General features: G+C 40.7%; 1 protein-coding gene across 1 annotated transcript; it reads right to left on the bottom strand.

The window, feature by feature from the left end:
- Nucleotides 1-2,657: 2,657 nt before the first annotated feature.
- On the bottom strand, nucleotides 2,658-18,991 carry IL13RA1 (interleukin 13 receptor subunit alpha 1). Its single transcript, XM_071442341.1, has 10 exons — nucleotides 18,720-18,991; nucleotides 15,455-15,612; nucleotides 13,218-13,353; nucleotides 11,196-11,316; nucleotides 9,248-9,432; nucleotides 8,708-8,859; nucleotides 7,430-7,562; nucleotides 6,864-6,960; nucleotides 6,495-6,579; nucleotides 2,658-5,366 (listed from the first exon to the last, which is right to left on the bottom strand). Exons 1-10 carry the CDS (start codon nucleotides 18,799-18,801, stop codon nucleotides 5,247-5,249), a joined length of 1,269 nt encoding a protein of 422 aa, XP_071298442.1. The 5' UTR covers nucleotides 18,802-18,991; the 3' UTR covers nucleotides 2,658-5,246.
- Between the last annotated feature and the right edge of the window lie 249 nt (nucleotides 18,992-19,240).

Raw genomic sequence — 19,240 nt, 5'->3', positions numbered from 1 at the left:
TGTGGGAAAATGTCAACTAATGGCTCAGCCTTAGCACCTGCCAATGTAGGCAAATCTGTCTACAGCTGAATATTCTACAACATGACAGGGTGTGATATTAAAACGAAATAGCCATACCCTGAGTAGCTTTCCCTGTAGCTGATTTTGACATTTGGAGGACCAGGCAGTTTCACATCTTTTAGGACTACCTTGATGGCATTTTAGAAGTTTCCACACTGACATTTTGTGTGAAGAAAGGAAACTAGTGAGAGACTAAAAGGCTTTGAAGTACAGGAGGGAGAAAGGCTCCAACAGGCAGAAAAGGCTTATTTTCGTGCTCTCTGCCATTAAAAAAAAAAATCTGTTCTGTTGCTACAGCTAAACAGGTAAAGAAGTGGCAATGACATGGCTAAGTGTCTTAAATACAGCTCAGTTTTGGTGTTTCAGAACAGAGAACTTTTAGGCAGAAATTGCTGATATCAGTTGCAATAGATCACTAGGACAGCATGCCCATTGCACAATTTTTCCCACAACGGAGCACATATTTCGTTGGGTTTGTTATTTTTTCTTTCAGCACAGACAATGTAGGGGCAGCTTTATTTTTAAAGCATTAGCTTAACTCCTGGTTCAAGCTGCCCCTAATATTCAATCTAGCTTTGCAAATTTGGCCCAAGATTCCAAAAAGTGACAGTGCCTGAGCTTAACCAAACATCTTTCTCACTAAAGCTTTTAATCCCATCATACAGTTAGCCAAAATAAACTGCTATTTTATTTAGCTGTTTGTGCCAAATTAAAGAGGAAAACTGATATAACAAGCTAAGAACATGATTACTGGAAGTCTTGGTTAACTGGAAAGTTATCTTTTTGTAGCTGCTTTGTGCAAGAGTCATCAAAATAATTGCAGTATTTTAGCAAAAGCCAAACAAGAAGCAGAGACTATTACTAGAGTACCCTGGCTGGTTTTCAGCTCTGTCATGGCAGCACCAATTGTCTTTCCCCACTGAATTAATATCTTCAGAAAACTAAGCAAAAACCAGAGAATGGCCATAGAAGGGGTCCTTCAGTGATAAACACCACAAGGTTTACAAACAAAGAGAAAGGATTTAATTTACCTAACCAGCATATGGGAAAAACAGATTGAAAAAACCAACCCCAAAAAACCCCTATAAGTCATCAACAAGCTCTCAGGCCCTTACATGTTAGAAACCTGAGACAGAGTTTCCGGACCCGAAAGAAAGTTTCTCTTCCCCGTGCCACCCACCCAAACCCACATTGCTTTGCTGTGGTAACAGTGTGGATTTTGTTACATCATGTGATCTGAGCCTCCTGCTAGCACCTTCATTCAACAGCTTGCAGAAAGTTCATCCAAATAGAGAGATTTTAATCTGGTTTTGCATTTGGATTTTCAGTATTATCTAGAAGCTACATTTCTTCAGCTGGCAATGCTCCCCTAAAACATATTTTGCAAATATTGTTTAAAACTGAAGTATTTGGGGAATATCTTGATGAACCTTCAGTAACCCAGCAGAACTGCTCCTCCCAGCCCCACCTTGCCTGTTCCTGTAGATCTCAGTTGCTGCCCTACCACAGCACTTGGGTGAGGAGGGAGGGAGGTTTCTACAACATCCTGACCATATCTGGACTTCCACCCCCTACTCACCTACATCCTGTTCTTGCTTGAGTGAGTGGAAAACCCTCCAAAACAAAAAATTCATTATGTTATTTTTTTAAATAATGAAAAAAAAAAAAGGAAATTCTGAGTATTTGAAGTCCCAGCTCAGAAATAAATTTATTGAATACTTTCCAGTGAATGGAAATACCCAACCTGTGAACAGTTCTACCCACTAAGCACTGAAACACTGTGACTTACACTTCAGTGTGTTCCTCTGAACTTCTTTCAACTATGTCATGTCATTCCTTAACCAAAAAAAGAGAAATTAATTGTTCAATTTCTCAGTGATGCCAAATACAAAAAGCTTAGATTATTTAACAGAATATATTAAAATAGGAAAAGGTCACTTACGGGGAGTGATTAAAATCATTGTTAGTCATTAGTACCACCAAAGCTGTAGAACTGTCAAAGAGAAACATGAAAGTCTTGTTTTTGATGTCATGGTTTATATCTTAATTTTGAATGATCAGCTCACTAAAGGGAACTAAGAATTCTCTCTCAGTCTTTCCAAGAAGCCATTACTAATGTGTTTATTTGGCACTTGAATATATTTGGGTCTAAGTGACAAGTTGATGGCTTCCAGCAGTTTAGCAACCTGGCATTTTCAATAACCTCAGCAGCTAACAAAGATGTAAAATACTAAAGATACATTGGGGAAAGCTGCAGCAATTTCAGTCAAATTCCAGTTTGATGGTTTATTAAGTAAGTCTCTATGATGTTGAAATAATGTGCCAATGTCAGAAAGTAGAATGGCCTTGAGTAGAGAGGGTGAGAGCCCAAACCTTGTGCTCAGCTCCATCTGTGTTCCACTATCCCAGCCAAAACCATGGCACGCAGTCCATCCACAATGGACTCTTAAAACAATTCACTCTTAAAAGGGAAGAGGGCGAAGCAATTCAGCTTTTCTTCTCTGGGTTCTGCATGCTTCAGACATGGTTCCTCATTAAAAATTCACCGCTTTGGCCTCAGTTTAATCTCCTCAACCCAAGAACAAAATGCCATGCCATTACACTGAAAAGCATTCAATCACATTTATTCACTCTTTGAACAAATTTACAGATCAAGTAACTGCAATGAAGAAAAAAAATCATAGCAAAATCTGGATAATTTCAAGCTAAAAAACCTCTTACCTTAAAAAAAAAAAACATGTCAAAGGTGAAAGTATATTCAGATACTTGCTTTACACACTGAAACACAGGCTCAATAAATGAATCCATGAGGAAGTGTCAACTAGTGTTATTCAAAACCTTTCTATATAGTGACTTAAACCATCCTTAGCATTTAAATCTTCCTTTTGGCCTAACACCTTCCATCCTTTTTTTTTTCATTCTATGGCTTTACAAATTTGTTTGGGGTTTTTTCTTGGTTTGGGTTTTTTTTCAAAAGCAAGTAAGTTTTGGTTTTGTCATAGACACCACCATAAAAGTCAAAAGAATTTAGGGGTAAGTACTGATTTTCCTAGATTGCTATGCTGAAAGCTACAAAACTTTATATTACACTGTTATGTTTACTTATCTTGCAACTGTACATTTCTGCCTAGTGGTCTATGTTGAGCAACATTCCAGATGAGGTAGATTGAAGGAATATTTATCATTAGAAGGACATCAGTGTTGCAGAGGGAATGAATTCAACAAGGAATGTAATTACTCTTCTCCTCATGCTATTCCTTAATCTCTGGAATTTCAGAGAGTGCTACTAGCTGACTTTGTATAACCTGAGTTTTTTCTCACTGAAATCCCTGAGGCTTTATTTTTATTTTGTCTCATTTACTAATTTTCATAATGTTGGGGCTTTTTTAGCCTGATTGGAGGTAAAAGGCTTGTGTTAATAGGGGGTCTGCTAGTTCTGCTCCATTTCGCCTCTCCTTTCTACCACTAACAAAAGGCAGATAAGAGACATGGAAAAACTGTATTTGAGAGGCTCACTGAACAATGGGAAAGAATTGGATTTATCGATAAGGAGGGAATACATAAGTGCATAAAAGATGCACATTTGTAGCTAAGAAGCCTGTGGTACTCATTCTACTTCTTGCAGAACAATGTGTTCTAAATATATAGCATTTAGTTTCACTTTTTTGACTAAATGGAGTTTGAAGACAAGGATGAACTTTAAAAGGTTAGTAGCTATAAAGTCTGCTCCTATAAAGCCTATCAGGAGATCTCTTCCCAGTCTGCTAAGACTGCCCACATCCCTGACTCACTTGTCTGCACTTATCTGGAAGGAGCAAGAAATCCCTGAGCACTAATCATAAAGAGCTTCCATGGATCCTTTTCTCTCCATTCCATTATCTTCTTCCTCCAGCACAATCAAGGTACCACTGTAACCACCCTTGCAGCACAGGGCAGAAACTAATGCTGAGAATGCAGAGCAGAAAAATGTCACAGTTGTCCAGAAAACACCTGCTGAGCTCTGCTGGGTAAAGAACCCTCAAAACAAAACCATCAAAGAATGAACAAAACAACAACAAAAACACCTGTCAAACTGTTACAGTAAAATATAGAAGAAATATTTTTTAAAAAGTGAAATCAGCACCTTGTTTTACATTGCTAAGTCCTAGAGGGGAAGCTCAAATCAGAGTCTCATCACTATAGGAAGAATAAAACTTATCTCTTAGAAAACAGGTCAAGGTTGTCACCCCCTCTTCCCCAGATCCATCAGTTTGGCAGTAAGGATGGGTCTTGAAGCCTTTGAATTATTTGGGTTTCAGTGGTTTAATATTTGCTAATCCTTTTGATCACAGCTTCTTAGACTCATGCATCCATTTTTTTTGCTGGACAGGCTCAGGACAACTTAGCTGCTAAAAATCAGGTGTCTTCAGGCCAATATGGCCAAAGTAGAATCACAGTCTGGTGAGACTCAATACAGTTATCTGCTACTGCACAGAACAAGTAAAAAAAAATTCTATTTCTCCTTTTACACAAAGTATAATTAACCCAAGAAGTCCGTGAAGGCAAGGCATCTGAGGACAGGCAATTGACAGGATAATAAAACTAAGCCTTTTTTATGAATATTCTGAACACCAGCTGGAAAGCAGAGGCTTTTCATACACATTTTCAAATTAAAAAAATACCCTCTTTGGTGGGATTTGACCAAGCCCCAGCTGATGGGCAGAAGCACAAGAAGCTCAGTCCATAAGTGCCCTCCAGAGAGTGCCCAGCCCAGGCACACAAAGGGTTATCCACAAACAGTCCATGCTCTGCCACCCCACGTGGTAGCAGGAATGACCCATCCCACCTACTGCAAACAGAGCCAAATACTTCAGAGAAGTCACAGTGCTTGCTCCAAAAAAAAAAAAAACAAAAAACAAACAACCCTGACAGTGTGGTGTGAGGCACAAACACAAGTGCAAGTGGCAGTAACAGTTGCAGGGCAGAGCTGGCTGAAGCCAGAGCAGGGAACCCAGAATGCAGTCCCATGGGATTACACACATGCTCATCCTGACTGAGCTCAGATGGGTATTTCTGGCAGAGATGGAAGAACAGCCACTGTTGGTGATGCATCTTCAGGGAAGGAAGAGCTGGCCAGTGCCTCACAGGCCTCTTCACATCTACAGTCACCTGAGGTACAGGAGCAGGAATCATTGATAAAGCAGAGTCTACCTGCTTTCTTTTTCAGGATTAGAGCTCTCTGAAGTTTCTGTTAAAATTAAAGAATGAATTTCTTCTTCTATAATTAACCTGTCAAAAGCATTCGTAGGGTCATCCTTTGCAGAGCTCTGAAAGAGAGGAACAACATTTTTAACAGTATTTCCTCACAGCAAGTGTTGCTTTTTCACCCCAGTAAGACAGACCCCTGTTCCACAACATATACCCTGTATTATGGTGGAAAGCCAAGGTAGCTGGGCAACAAAATGTGCTTTTCAGAGCCATGGCTTAGGCCTGGCTGACAGAAGAGATGTCCTCTGGAAATGAAGAACTGAAGGTTGGTGCTTCCAACTACAGCCAACGGGTGAAGCTCAGGCAGGAGGACAGAGAACTGAGCATGTACACACTTTGTAGAGTTTTCACACAGAGAAAATTACTTGGGGCAGTAACAAAACACTTGTGAAAGCACAACAAAGTGTAACTGCTACCACAGTAACAGCCCTCGTGGCCAAGAGTCCCATTTGGGAGAACAACATTCATGTCAAGGTTTGAATTAGGGCTTGACAGTGTGCTTCTCTTTGGATTTTTATAAAGGGCTACTGAGAGAGATTTATTTAGAAATCAGTTTCCTTAATGGTATTATGTTTCTTTCCCCGAAATAAGGCACCACTGCAAGCCTTTCATCAACCAGTGACTGAAACTATATCTGCTTTTGTTCTTTTGCCAACAAGAAGATATATGTCTGATTTACTTCCTAGCTAACAGACTATGATAAATGTGAGAGTACTAAAAATGTTAGTTTATGGAAGTCAAACACAAATAGCTTAATTCAGCATCATAAATATGATTAAGTAGCAGGAAGACATGAACGTTCAGTAGAAGTCACTTAATAGAGTTGCAAAAACAAAACCAAAAATCCTCAAACCAAAACCCACACAGCAAAAGAAGCCTGACAATCAGAAAATTGCCACCCAAAAACCCCAGCCTGAAACAAATTTAAGGGACTAGTAGCCTGGAGTAACAGAATAATGCAATTCTATTAATCTAACTAGAAAAGTATACAGTTGGGGGGGTGGGGGAGGAAATCTAAGTTTTGGGTAATTGTTTCTGAACAACTCCTAGTATTGTAAAATACCCCATCTTCATTTTATATACTTACTCATACACAGTTAGTTATAAGACAGACATAAGAAAAACAAAACTGCAGGCCTAGAGATCCCAGTTCAATAGATTTGTTGACCCAACAGCTTCTTACTAACCTGGGAATCCTCGTTCTGCTCTCCAAACATGCGCTTAAGAATTTCTCTTGGGTCCGGAATTGGTGGAAGAATTAATATCTTCAACCTTCATAAAGTTAAAAAGAAAATATTTAGATGAAAGATATATTAATTCAAAAATAATTTAAAAACCACCGAATCATTTAAAAATGTCAAAATCACGTTTGGGTACAGTCAACAAAATTTGTGGAGTCAACGCTGACATCACTGGCCAGCCTTCATTCTCTGTGCAACTCTACCCATTTCTTATTTTTACTCCCCAAGACAGAAGGGGAACATTGACACAGACAGATTCTAAATAACTTTCACCTTGACAAAGACAGCAGCAAATGTAGGGAGATCAATATTTACCTTTTTAGATAAACCAGTAGAATTATTGTAGATACTGCTACTATTAATGGAATGGTAATTATCAGAACAAAATAGATTGTAGAGTCCCTCTTCTCACCTGGAAAACAGAAATTGTAGAAACTTAGGGATATTTTGAGAGGCTTTTTTGAGAGGAATAATGACAACAAAATAGTTAATTCTCCAATTTGTTCATAGACTCAGTGCTTTTTCAAGTTCACTAGCACTTTTGTAGGCAAGGACAGTCTTGTTTTCCAAAGATGGGATTATAATGTTGATGTGTTTGGCAGGGAGATGCAAATGAGCAAGACTCGGGGCTGAAAAATTGGCTACACTGGACTTTGCATAGCTCCACAAAAGGCTCCACTATCAACAGCAGCACAGGCTGGGACTGGTGGTGCTGCTGAAGGTGGTGCTGCAGAATGGCTCTTCTGTCCTTTTTTCACTCAAAATTAAATAGGTACATAAGGAGATGATCCTTGACTGCCATTTATTTAGCAAACAGAAAGGTATGAAATGCCTTAGAGATGAAGAGTAAATACAGCACAGTGCAGGGACAAGTCTCTCACCAATGCTCTTTTCCTCACTCCAGTCACTTTGGAGATGGCTGTTGTAGCACTCCCGCTTTGGCTTTGCTCTCACTCTGAAGCTGTACTTGCTGTTAGCATCAATGCCAGGAATTGACACAGAATTCCTTTCAGACTAAGGCAAAAAAGAAAAGGCAATTTGCTTTGTTCAATTACCAAGGTATTCTCAGTCATTTCCAAGACTATTTACATTGTGCAGCTAATGCACTGAATGTTTTGATGGAAGACCTTTTCATGACTATGAAACCTCATTACAAATAGGACATAGTGGAATTTAACAAGCACAGAAGGCCTAAATGCACATTCCAAAGCTAAGATTTAATCTCATTCACTACATCTATCATGCAGCATTTGGCATCAATGATTAAACTAAGACTTAGCATTTGGAACAGTGCCTTTTTAATTTTTTTTTTCCTTTTTCTGAGAAATATCTGTGATTTACCTTCGCTTCTTGTCAGGGCAGCATAACCAACCATACCAAAGTGTTCTGTGATGCCTCTACAGAGAAAAGCACACCCTAGATAGGATCTAACTGCACTTATTTTTTTATCCAAAATACCAGTTTCCTGGGGAATGTTGCTAGCATTCGAGTTTGGGGTAGAATAAACAACTAAACATGCTCCACAGGAGAAGACTCCCACTCACTTTGAAATTTATCATGCTATTTTTACCATTCTGATCAAACAGTACATTCAGTTTGGATATGGACATACAGCACGAGTCCATCCAGCCTCTGAACTCAATGCTTTTATGTGCACACTAAAATCAGTGTATCTGAGGGTGCACCCCTCTTTCTTCCCCTCCATCCTCAGTCTTTACCCCCTTGCTTTTCTCTGAGAGATTCTCTGTTCTTGTCTGCACCAGCAGCTGATTTTTCTTTAGGGCAATCAGCATTTAAATCCAAAGCTGCCACATGACCACAGAGACCAACAGCAGGAAAACCCAACACCAAGACACCAAAGCCCATATGCCTGAGAAGCAGACAGGCACCATTTCCTGAGAGTTTAGTAAATCCCCTTTATCAGACTGTTCTCACACTAACAAATTACCCTAAAAATGATGGGAAGGATTCATAAGACTGTCATGAATTTTGATGTACAGCTTTTACTAACATCAACCTACAGCATGAGAGAAAAATCCTATATTCACACAGCACTTTCAGCTCTGGCACCCGACCCACTCACATGCAACTGCTCATTATCAACCCCAAATATTTCAAAAGATTCACAGAAAAAAAAAAAAAGAGCAATGAAAACTTACTGCAATGATCTGACCAGTGTCCAAATCACCACTGGAACACTTAACTTCATACTGCAAACAACTTTTTGGAAAAGTTTCTGATTCACTCCACTTTACATCAATTCTATCATTAGTCTTTGACAATGTCAATTGTCTTGGTATGGCAGGTTTTACTGAAATGCAAAATGGAATAATTAGTTCAAAAGTCTATTTCACCTCTTGCAAAAATTGTTCAGTCCTGTATTGCAGAATATTACACTTACACCAGATTAAAAAGAGAAGGAGGAAGAAGTTAGCACCAGTAAGTCAAAAAAAGAGTAAATTCTACTAAAGAATAAGAGTAGAAGTTAATAGAAAATTACCCTTCCCTCTTCCTCCCAGATACTCATCGCACAGAAAACAAACTCTTGTCTGTATAATTTCAAATCGAAGGTCAGTAGAAGGGAGCATCTAGTCTCATTGTCTCATCCATACTTTATGAGGTGAAGTTTCTCAAACACAACAATGTACTACCGAATTTCTTATTTTAATTATATTTTTATGATGTGATGTTAAACTTACCAAGTGTGGTAGGATTTTTATTTGCACACACAGGCCTAACTTCTTCAGAATCACCTCTAATCAAAATACTTATATCAGGATAAGTTCTCCGGTCTTTTGGGAAGGTAAGATTGAAAATGCATTCAAAGATTCCTCCGTCTACAGAGGAGTTGCTACAGCTCTTAGGGTTTTCCAAGCCATCAAACCTAGAGGAATAAATCATTCTTGTAAACTTCAGAAGAAAAAGAACAGCAAGGGGGAGGTTTGCTTATAAATGTGTGTTACAAATTCTAAAGACTGATCTTGCATTAAAGCTATGCTATAGCATATAAAAAAGTAAAGCTAAGCAAAGTAAGCAGCCTCTAATTTATCTCAAGCTTTAGAAAGAGTCTTGTTTTTGTCAAGAGCGCCAAGGAGCAGAAAGAGAGGCAGGTTTGCTTTATATCAAAAAGAACAACAGTTGTCAGCTTTGGTTCACATTTTCCACATAGGAGAACAATTCCAAGGAGTAAAGAATATTTAGAAAACATACTAAGTTGGACCACTTCTTGTCAGCAGAATTTCATCTCTGTGATAGAGTGAGCTGATCAATCTTTAGCTCTGCCTCCAGTATCACAGCTCTTGAGACAGTTGAGTTTTACCTATTTACCCGATTTGATTTTCAAAATGTCAGTATTCCCTTCCAATAACAGAGAAGTTAGGAAGACAAACTTCTTCCTTGCTTCTCTTTGTGGCCCAAGTCTCAATGGAAATACACCAATACCCTTTCCTCCCAGGAAAAACAGAACAAAAAACTCTACCTCACTGGCATTGTGGAAAATGTATCTTTCAGTCTAAAATTGAAGTGTTTCCTTAGTTTTTGGCTTTAAAATCTAAAAATTATTATTCTTTCAAAGCAGCATGAATTAAACCACTTTGAAGTCACTGCAGCTACATCTTCCATTAAAATTAAGGGCAGGTTGAAAATACATAGCTCAAATCTAAAGCATTATTCCAGTAAGTATCTCTCTACCCAGAAATTCAGATCATCAACCCTGCAGTGGTCTTCTTCTTGTAACAAAGAAGAAGTTTGAGCAGCAGTCTAGACAGGGAACAAATAGTGCCCCCACATTTAATGAAAGCAGCAAGATTTGTGCTGCTGGCTGCCCAAATGCCCTGAACTGAACAGCTGGCCTGCGAGACTGTCACTGGAGAAGAAAAGCAAAAAGTTTATGCAGTTAGCTCAAATAAGACAGAAAGCTGATTTAAAACTACAACATGGGGCTTTCGAAAAGGAAACTCCACTATTTCTACAGAAGCTAATGCAATCTGGGATTTCACAAGCCCCACCAAGGTGCAGAAGTATGCATAGATCAGCATGTACAGCTATCAATGCCAAGAGCTGGCTCACACAAGTCTGCTCCTTGGGAACAAGACACCATTTATGGCTGTCCACTGGCCAGCGGGGAGGATGATGATAAAAAGATATTCTTCATAGCTTTAAAGGTGAATCAGTTATTTACAACATTGAAGATGCAAACAGAAGTACTGCTAAGAGTTGTTAATGCTTTCATACCATTTCCCAATGGTTTATGAGCTGACACATACATTGTGAGTGATCCTAACTTAAACATCCTGTTTTCCTGGACTGCAAAGAAACAACTAATAATTGGTCTAGCTTAGTTCTTAGTTATTCCCTCTTTGAATCAAGTGCCCAAACAAAAATATAGAGAGCAATAGCAGCTGTGTTAATCTGGGCTACAGAAGCAGACACAAAACACTTATATCAACTTCCCAAAAAGTCTTGGCCATAGCAGCTTCTGACCCCTTAACTGGTGAAGTTTTCTGTTGGATGGGACTGAGCAGTAACTTGGACACAACGCCCTGGGAACTTTAAAAGCAACAGGAAGCAGACAAGTGGAATGTGTCATGTAAAACTAAAGATTAGTCCTAGAGCACTTCAGAGCTGCAAAGACAAATCTCCACGAACCAGTAGAACAAAGTGTAGTTGGTGTCACTGCTTGCATTCTCCCCACGATGCCAGGTACAAGCCATGTACTCCAGATTGTGCCAAACACAGCCCAAGTCAACAGCAGCAGTACCTGGAATACCTGCAAGGCAAGTTGGAAATGTTCTCTAAGATTTATTTTGTCCAAGTTTTCTCTGCTGATTCCAGAAGTAAAACATTTCATAACTGAAACTGGAAGGCAGAAGTGGGTTGGTTACCTCTCAGACTACACTGCCTGTTCAGCACAACAAATGATGAGTTCCAGCTGTTTAGAGCTTGCAATGACTGAAATCTCAGCAGAGTAACTTTGAGAGGCAAGCCAATCATAACAGCACATCCCAGAGTTCACCATGGCTGAATTGCTACTTAGAGTTACCAGATGCTAAGGACAAGGTATTGAGTCAGGAAAATATTTATTTCTATTAATCTACACGTACTTTAAAAATAAGTCAAAGTAGCTGGTAATTGCAGGGAAAACTATAGCAAAGCTAAATGCTTTTACAGCCATCAATGTCAACCATAATTAAAGGCTGACTATTTTTAGCTTCTCCAGATATAGTATTAGTTACTTGGTATTTATAATATGGAAATACCTCTGAGTCTTAAATATTGACAAAAGCAACACTAGGTAAACTGACTTTTTAATTGAGACCCATATACCTTTAGACATTAAAATCGAGCATTTGGAAACTCAAGTCACATCAATACAAATGAGGACTTAGCAATTGTGAATAGGTCAATGGATCACCCAGGCAGAGCAATTATGGATTAAAGTCTTTCATATTCAATCTTACATTTCTGTATGAGTTCTTTACACTGTATTACCATATTACATTGTATTGGACACCTTCTCCTTGTAACAAGCAGCAACATCTCCATGAACTAAAAACTAAATGCGTATTAAATGCAGATCTACTTTAAAAGTCAGAACTTGCATTCTCCCTGAAGCAGCAACTAAGAGTATAGGGAAATGAAACAGGTTTTCCTATTCCAAGAAATATATAAAATTATTTCATCTGCACACACACTTTTAAAATCCCCAGCCTGTTTAGTATACATGCTGTCCTAATGATCTCCTTCCCTGATTTTCCAGAACCCTTTTGGCAGACACCCACACAAGCTTGATAAGGTCTCTGATTCTCCCAACCACACGTGGTTTTCATCCACATCAAGTCAAGCTCCTGGGTTAAGACAGACTTTTAGGCAAGAGGCTCATTTTCTTGCTGTACATCCTAACTTCAAGTATTCAGCAAAATAGCTTACTCCTCAAAGTCTGCTTCCTAACAGTTTGCTGTGGACCCCATACTTCTGCATGCCAAGAAACAAAAAATATTTTTTGTTTTTCTTTATTCATTTTGCTATGCTTTGTAGACCTCACTCATCTCTTGAAAAAGACGGAACCCTATTACAATTATTTAAGTAATTTATTCTACAAGTTATTAAATTTACTACATTCCTCCCTCCTACATAGACAACTGTAGAGTTATTTTATGGGCTTCTGTTTATACAGAAAAATCATACAAAATAAACTGATTTAGATGTTAGTCATGAAGGCAGCAGGCTTAATGAAGTCAGAGCCATCTCTTATGCCACAACCACCAAAACCAAAGCAGCTCATACTTCATTCCTGGGTTTAAATGGGGGGAAGAAAACCAAAACATTTGTCATACCATCTCAGACAGAAGAGAATTACTGCCAGTGTAAGGATACATTACAACCCTTCAGAAAGAAGGGCTCAAAGGAGGCAGAAGACAAGTAACAGGAACTACACTGCTGTTTTGGAAGTGCACTTCAATTTCACAAGCTTGCCCAGAAGACTTTAAGCATTAGAAGACCCTAGTTATGTTTAAAGGTGGTATAATCATTCTGTTTAAGCTCTATCAATAAAACCACCCCTTGTGTCTGGTATTTCTCTATGATGCATTTTATGATTTCTTGTTGAAAGAGAAGAGAAAAAGCCATGTCTCCTCAGGCCAAGAGGGGTCTGCCGACAGCTGGCATTACCTTTTGGCAGGAGGGAGGTCTCCACCCAGGGGCTGGGCTCACTGGTGTTGTCATTCTTGCACTCACTTCTCACTCTGAGGCGCATTTCCTCATTCAAGTGCGCGTCCGTCACACGGAATCGGCTTTTACTCCATTCCTGGGTTTAGATGGGGGGAAGAAAACCAAAACATTTGTAATACCATCTCAGACAGTGGGAATTCCTGCCAGTGTCAGGATATATTACAGCCCTTCAGAAAGACTACAGCTCAAAGCCAAAGGAAATCAGTGTCCGGCTATGTGGGAAGCCTCAGCATCTCTTGGCTTTGCTTTTTTCTTTCACAGGCGCAGTCAGAACTCACAAAGAAGAGCTACTCCTACCCCTGTGACCTACAGACATAAGCAAAGGCTACACAGAGATCAAGAAGTAAGTATAACAAGGGGCAAAATGATCCTAGAAAAGTCTTCATGGATAATACAAAATAAGCATGTTTATACTACAGCGGTATAAACAGGCACTTACAGATCTGACCTTCACCTTTCTGTGTGTGTGCACATGAGGGCATGACCAACAGAATGAAGAACATTTGAAGACACGACCAAAAAGCAGTGAGATGAGTTTGGATGATTCAAGGAGCAGAAGAAAAATGTACCAAAACAAACCCATAAATGGCTATTAAAAGCAGTGACACCACATCAAGCCCAAGTATCTCATGATCTTCCATTTCGAGTATGTTTGCATGAGAAAAAGGCTCATTCTTTTATCACACACTTTCTTGAGCATCTTTTGTTGGCCTAGGAGGATGCCTTTTAGTTAAGTGGTAACTGGATAAAAAACAAATATCTTTGTTATGGCCAAAGAATGCTGTAACCACTCATATATAAAAATAATAAATATTGGCACTAATGAGAGGGTAAAGAAATCAAACAAATGGACACATTAGGTTTGTCTTGGTTTAAAAGACAGGTGTCTGGCAAGGAAGGTGGGAACTTCTGTCGGAATAGAAAACATGGGCCCCCTTCCCATGAAATTATTATAACTCCAAAATCAAAATAGGTAAATAGGTTTCTGCTGTGTTAGCAGGTTCAACTGGCTCATCTAAAGGTCCAATGAAGATTATTAGAGATCATTAGTTTCAAAATGAAACATCACCCTTTTAGCAGTGACATTAAATCAGCTGTTTGCAAAACCAGAGTCACAGAATTATAAAATGCTTTGGGCTGGAAGGGAGCTCAAAGATCATCCAGTTCCAACCCCCTCGCTGTGGGTTCCTACGTTCCGCTAGAACAGGTTGCTCAATGCTCCATCCAAACTGGCCAAACCACATCCCTGCTCATGTCCAGGATATCCTGGGGCTGTGGGAACAAATACAGTGGTTAGCATGGAAAGGCCAGTGTAAGCATCAGGCTGTAAGTCTGTAAAAAGGCTCAACAACAATGGACGGCTTCAAGAGGCACCATATCAATTGTAACCATATCTGAAATAGCAGCACTGCCTCCCCCACAGCTGGCATCTGCCAAAGGCTTCAAATTCCCAGAGTTAATGGGAATAATTAATAAGTTAATGGAATAATGGATTTATCTTCTTACTGTCAATAAATTGTAAAAATACTTGTCCTACAGCCCATAGCAATGGACACCACAGCAATGCCCTGTCCAAACAGCAGCTAATCCACAGCAAGGAGCACATCTGGACAAACCATCTAACACAGAAAAAGAAAGCCCAAAATAAATGAGTTATATGTCTTCTATTCCATATTGACTTCAAAACACAACCCTCCCATAAATAATTGTAATTGCAGGGAGAGGGTAAATGGGGAATGTTAATTCTTGGCATTACCTCCAAAAGATGCAATACTGTCAAACTACAACTAAATCTGCATGTCTCTTTAAACTGAGTCCAAATGAAAGGAGAAAAGCCTTTGCAAATTCCCATTTAACTCTTGAGTATGTAGACTGCCCTGTATCTATTTTTTCTAGAAAGCTGCATAAGCAAAGACTGAAAGGAGACTTCTCCCATTATTATTACAGTACTTCTGTGTTACCATCAGCACTCAGTTATCAGAGAGCAACAGACAGATTTTTATGATCCGAAGATCCCATATGCTGGTATGATTCATTTTTGAGGTTTTGATCCCATGATAAGAATGAAACGCTGTATTAAAATTGTATTTATATATGTGTATATGCTCTCCCACACGGAGTTTTATAACAGTAGGACATTTACTGGAACACAGAGCTCAAAGAGGTGATGCACTTACTCTTCTGTCCTCAGGAACCCCGTTAATGACGATGTCACTGGAATACTCCAGGTTGCAGCTACTGCTGATGTTCTCTGGAGGGTTCCATGTCCAGGTCAGAGTACAGATATGGGTCAATGAATAGTTCAAGTTGGATGGAGATGGAAGAACTTTTGCTCCTGGAAGAAAAGAGTAACCAGTGTAACAATTCACACTTTGCCATTAGTAATACTGGCAGATTTTTAACTCTCTGACAGAAAAGAACACACGTAACTTCTCAGCTTTGTCAGCTCATGTTTTCTATCAGATAAAGTAGTGCCCACTAAAGTGTTTCTATTATTCTTGTTACCTCAACCCATAAATATTTTAAGTATGCACAAATTACCTGAAAAGTAATTTTTAAGAAATTGCAGCCTGCAACAACGCAGTGGTTGTGGTACTTGAGCTTTTGCGTGTTGCGGGAAGATGAATGACATGCTGAAACTTTAGTAAAAACAGTATACACATTTTGTGGAGCAATTAATACTGTGTTCTGCCCAAAAGTTATCCATCAGCATCGTTTGAAAGAGAAATCCTTAAAAAGACAAGAGATTACATCTTGCAAGTAACAGCTGTATGTTAGAAGCACAATTTAAGCAAAGACTGCAAGCAAAGCAAAGATTGCAAATGCAAGAATGTTAAAAAACAACAAAGAAACCACATTGTTTTCTCAATTACCTATTAAAAATATAATGCTATGTTCTGGCACAGTGAGCAAAACCAGTGTGGGACAAGTAGTAATTTACTGCTGCCACACTTCAGGGATCCATTTTTTACCTCCCCAAAAGCCAACGAGAAGCAGAGCAGGGCCATGACTCAGAGACAGTCACAGTGATAAATCCATTTGTGCTTTGACCCTTCCTTATCGTGTGCACTGAGCCAATGCCTGTTCAAGACCCATCACAAAGCTTGAAGATCATATTAGAAAACAAAGAAGGGAAATACGACAAGAAATGGCAAACTTCCAGGAAAAAGTTAAGTACGTGTCAGACATCAATTCTAGAAAACATCACCAACTGGGAATTCCCTAAAAAAGTAAAAGTGAACTTTGATTTTTTAAAGGGCTACTCTAATATGTACTATGAGAAGATGTTGAACCAGAAGCCCAATTTCTGTTTCTCAGGGTATCTCCAGGTATCATCACTGAGCCACCACCACTTGTTAGTCTGTGGGCAGAGGGTACCCTCGTTACTCAATAGTTTCATGAACACTTCAAACAGATATCAGCTCATGCTGCAGGTCCTGCTGTCCCAGGGAACCAAGCTCAACCCATCTCAATATTCAAGTGAGCTCATAGGAAAAGGGCAGAATAATTCCATCAAGATCAGTTTTCCCATCCAGGTCACAGTGCAGCCCCGTTTCCTTCTGCTAGCACAAGGAAGAGGGAAGATAGAGAAGCAAAAGAGCTTCCTTGAGCAACAGTTCTGCTCAAAGCATCCATGACACCATTATTTTACATTTCCTTAAAGCCAGAGCAGCTAAATCTTGAAGGGAATTCATCAAACTTCTGGAGCTCTCTCAGACCTTTGCATAGTACAAGAACAGGCAATGGTAAAGATCAGGCACCATTATAATCCGCGTGCTTGCACAGATAATGAGAATAATTACAAAGATTCACTGATTTAGCTTGAATATGCTTGGTTTGTTTGAATACTTAAAATTTTTGTGATTTTTGTTTGAGCAGAAAAGAGAAATTTTTATTCTTGCAAAAATACAGTCTCCAGTGAGAAAACTGAACGTAGCAAGACCATCTTTGCCTATTACCTCTTCCACTAACAAAAACAGAGGACGGGCTTTAGGAACAGCCCTGGGGCATTAAGTTTGCAAATACTGAGTCCTTTTGATCATATTAAAAAAAACCCAAACATTTTCAACAAGAATACACAGCTCCAAGCATTCCATCTTGTCATGATTGAACTTACACCTACAATAGCCACAAATCATGAAAATATGTCATTCCTGATTTCTACTCTGAAGTTCTAAACATTTTCTTCTAAAAGGTTTGATTAGAAGCCATTGCACTTAAGCTTGTGGATTACTAGCCACACAAAGAAGTGCTAATATTTACAGCTTATAAATTAATCAGCAAATCATATTAGCATAAAAAGTTTAAATTTAGTCGGTTTTTGAATAATCTACAGAATTCTGAAGCTCATGTTTTAATGTTTTTAATTCAGCTTTTATTCATAGATTAAGCCAATCTCATACTTTTGTCTGTGTAAAATACGCTCGTGCTCACCGTCTCATGCTCTCGTTATTAGAATTTCTGTAGCAGTTTTGCAGAACAACTCAATGACCAACTACAAATGTAGGCAAGCCGTTATTTCACTCTTAAAATGCAAAACCACAGTGGTGCTTCTAAGGAAAGAAGAACAGCAATAGCCAGCAGAGATTACGTGAGGCATAGAAAACATGTTATTTCTAAAAGCCCTAATGAGCAAATCCTTTGCTTCAAGTATCGCCTGAGAGCGTTGTAAAGTAGCATAAAAGTCATCATATTTTTATTTTGTCCTCCTGCATTTTCTGAAAGTTGATTTCATAGTGATAAAGTTGATTTCATAATGATAAACCGAATTGCAGACAGTTGAAAAATAACATTTCGTTAATGTCTATAGCTGGGTTTTTAGATAACATGAGCAGAGAATAAACCTTCAAGCCCGCGTCCTTATGAAGCCCTCAGAGACGCGCACGCATGTTTCCTAAAACTAAACATTCGTACTTCCAAAATCGGGAATACTAAAGGAAGAGCGAAGGCGCAGGGCGAGGGAGGCTCTGCGTGCCCGCACCGGCGGAGCCGCTCCCGCACGGCCGCAAGACGCGGGCACCGGGACGAGGGCGGGGGATTCTGCTTGGGGTTTTAAGGCAGAAACTGTCCCGGGAAACGAAGATGGAGCTTAAAACATTTCTACCGACCCTGCCTTAATGAAAGGGGAGAGCAGATTTTCAGCATCCCCGCTCCCTGTAAGCGGCAGGGCAGGGCGCGCAGCCGGCGCTGCCTCGCACACGGCTGACGAGCTTCGGGCTATTTCTACCACAAAATGAAAGGATTTCCCTTACATCCATGCCCGCATTTCCCTTACATCCATGCCCGCGTGTGCGCGGAGCCACGGCCGAACCGCCCGACCCACGCACGAGCAGAGCCGGAGCGGCCGCTCCAGCGCCGGCACCGCGCCCGCGGCCACGGAGCGCAGCCCGCAGCCGCTCCCGAGCTCCGCCGCCCCGTCCCCGCCGCCCTGCCCGCTCCTACCTGCCGCCGTCGCCGCGGCCACCACCCAGCAGACGGCGAGGAGGAGCGGGCAGGGCAGCGGAGCCGCTGCGGGCACAGCCATGGCTCGGCCGCCCCAGCGCGGCCCTTCGCTCCCACTTCCCGTCAAGGGGCCGGACCAGCCGGGAAGGGCGGCGTGACGGGACGGGACGGGACGGGACGGGACGGGCTGGGCCGGCCCGCCCAGGTAATCCGAGCCGGGCGGGAGGGGCGGCCCGGCCCCGCCACCTGGGCAGCACCGCCCCGGGCCGCAGGGTTGTGCAGCGACGGGGGCATCCCCCGGCCCCGCACTGCCCGCCCTGCCCTCCCTTTGCTGTCACCCCTCTGTGCCCCATGTGCTGCCCCTGCACTGCCCTCCGCTCCTCGCCGCTGCCTCCCGCATGCCCAGCACAGAGACACTTCACGGCATCAATTCGATTGGAAAAGACTCTGAGATCACTGAGTTCCCCTCCGCTGGAGCCGTCGGTGCCTCCCCGAGCCCGGGCTTGGCCGCGCTGCAGTCG

The sequence above is a fragment of the Agelaius tricolor genome, unplaced genomic scaffold (assembly GCF_023055355.1).
Source record: "Agelaius tricolor isolate 1412-34295 unplaced genomic scaffold, bAgeTri1.0.p SCAF_17, whole genome shotgun sequence".
Classification (NCBI taxonomy): Eukaryota; Metazoa; Chordata; class Aves; order Passeriformes; family Icteridae; genus Agelaius; species Agelaius tricolor.
This window is presented reverse-complemented; position numbering and strand designations above follow the sequence as displayed.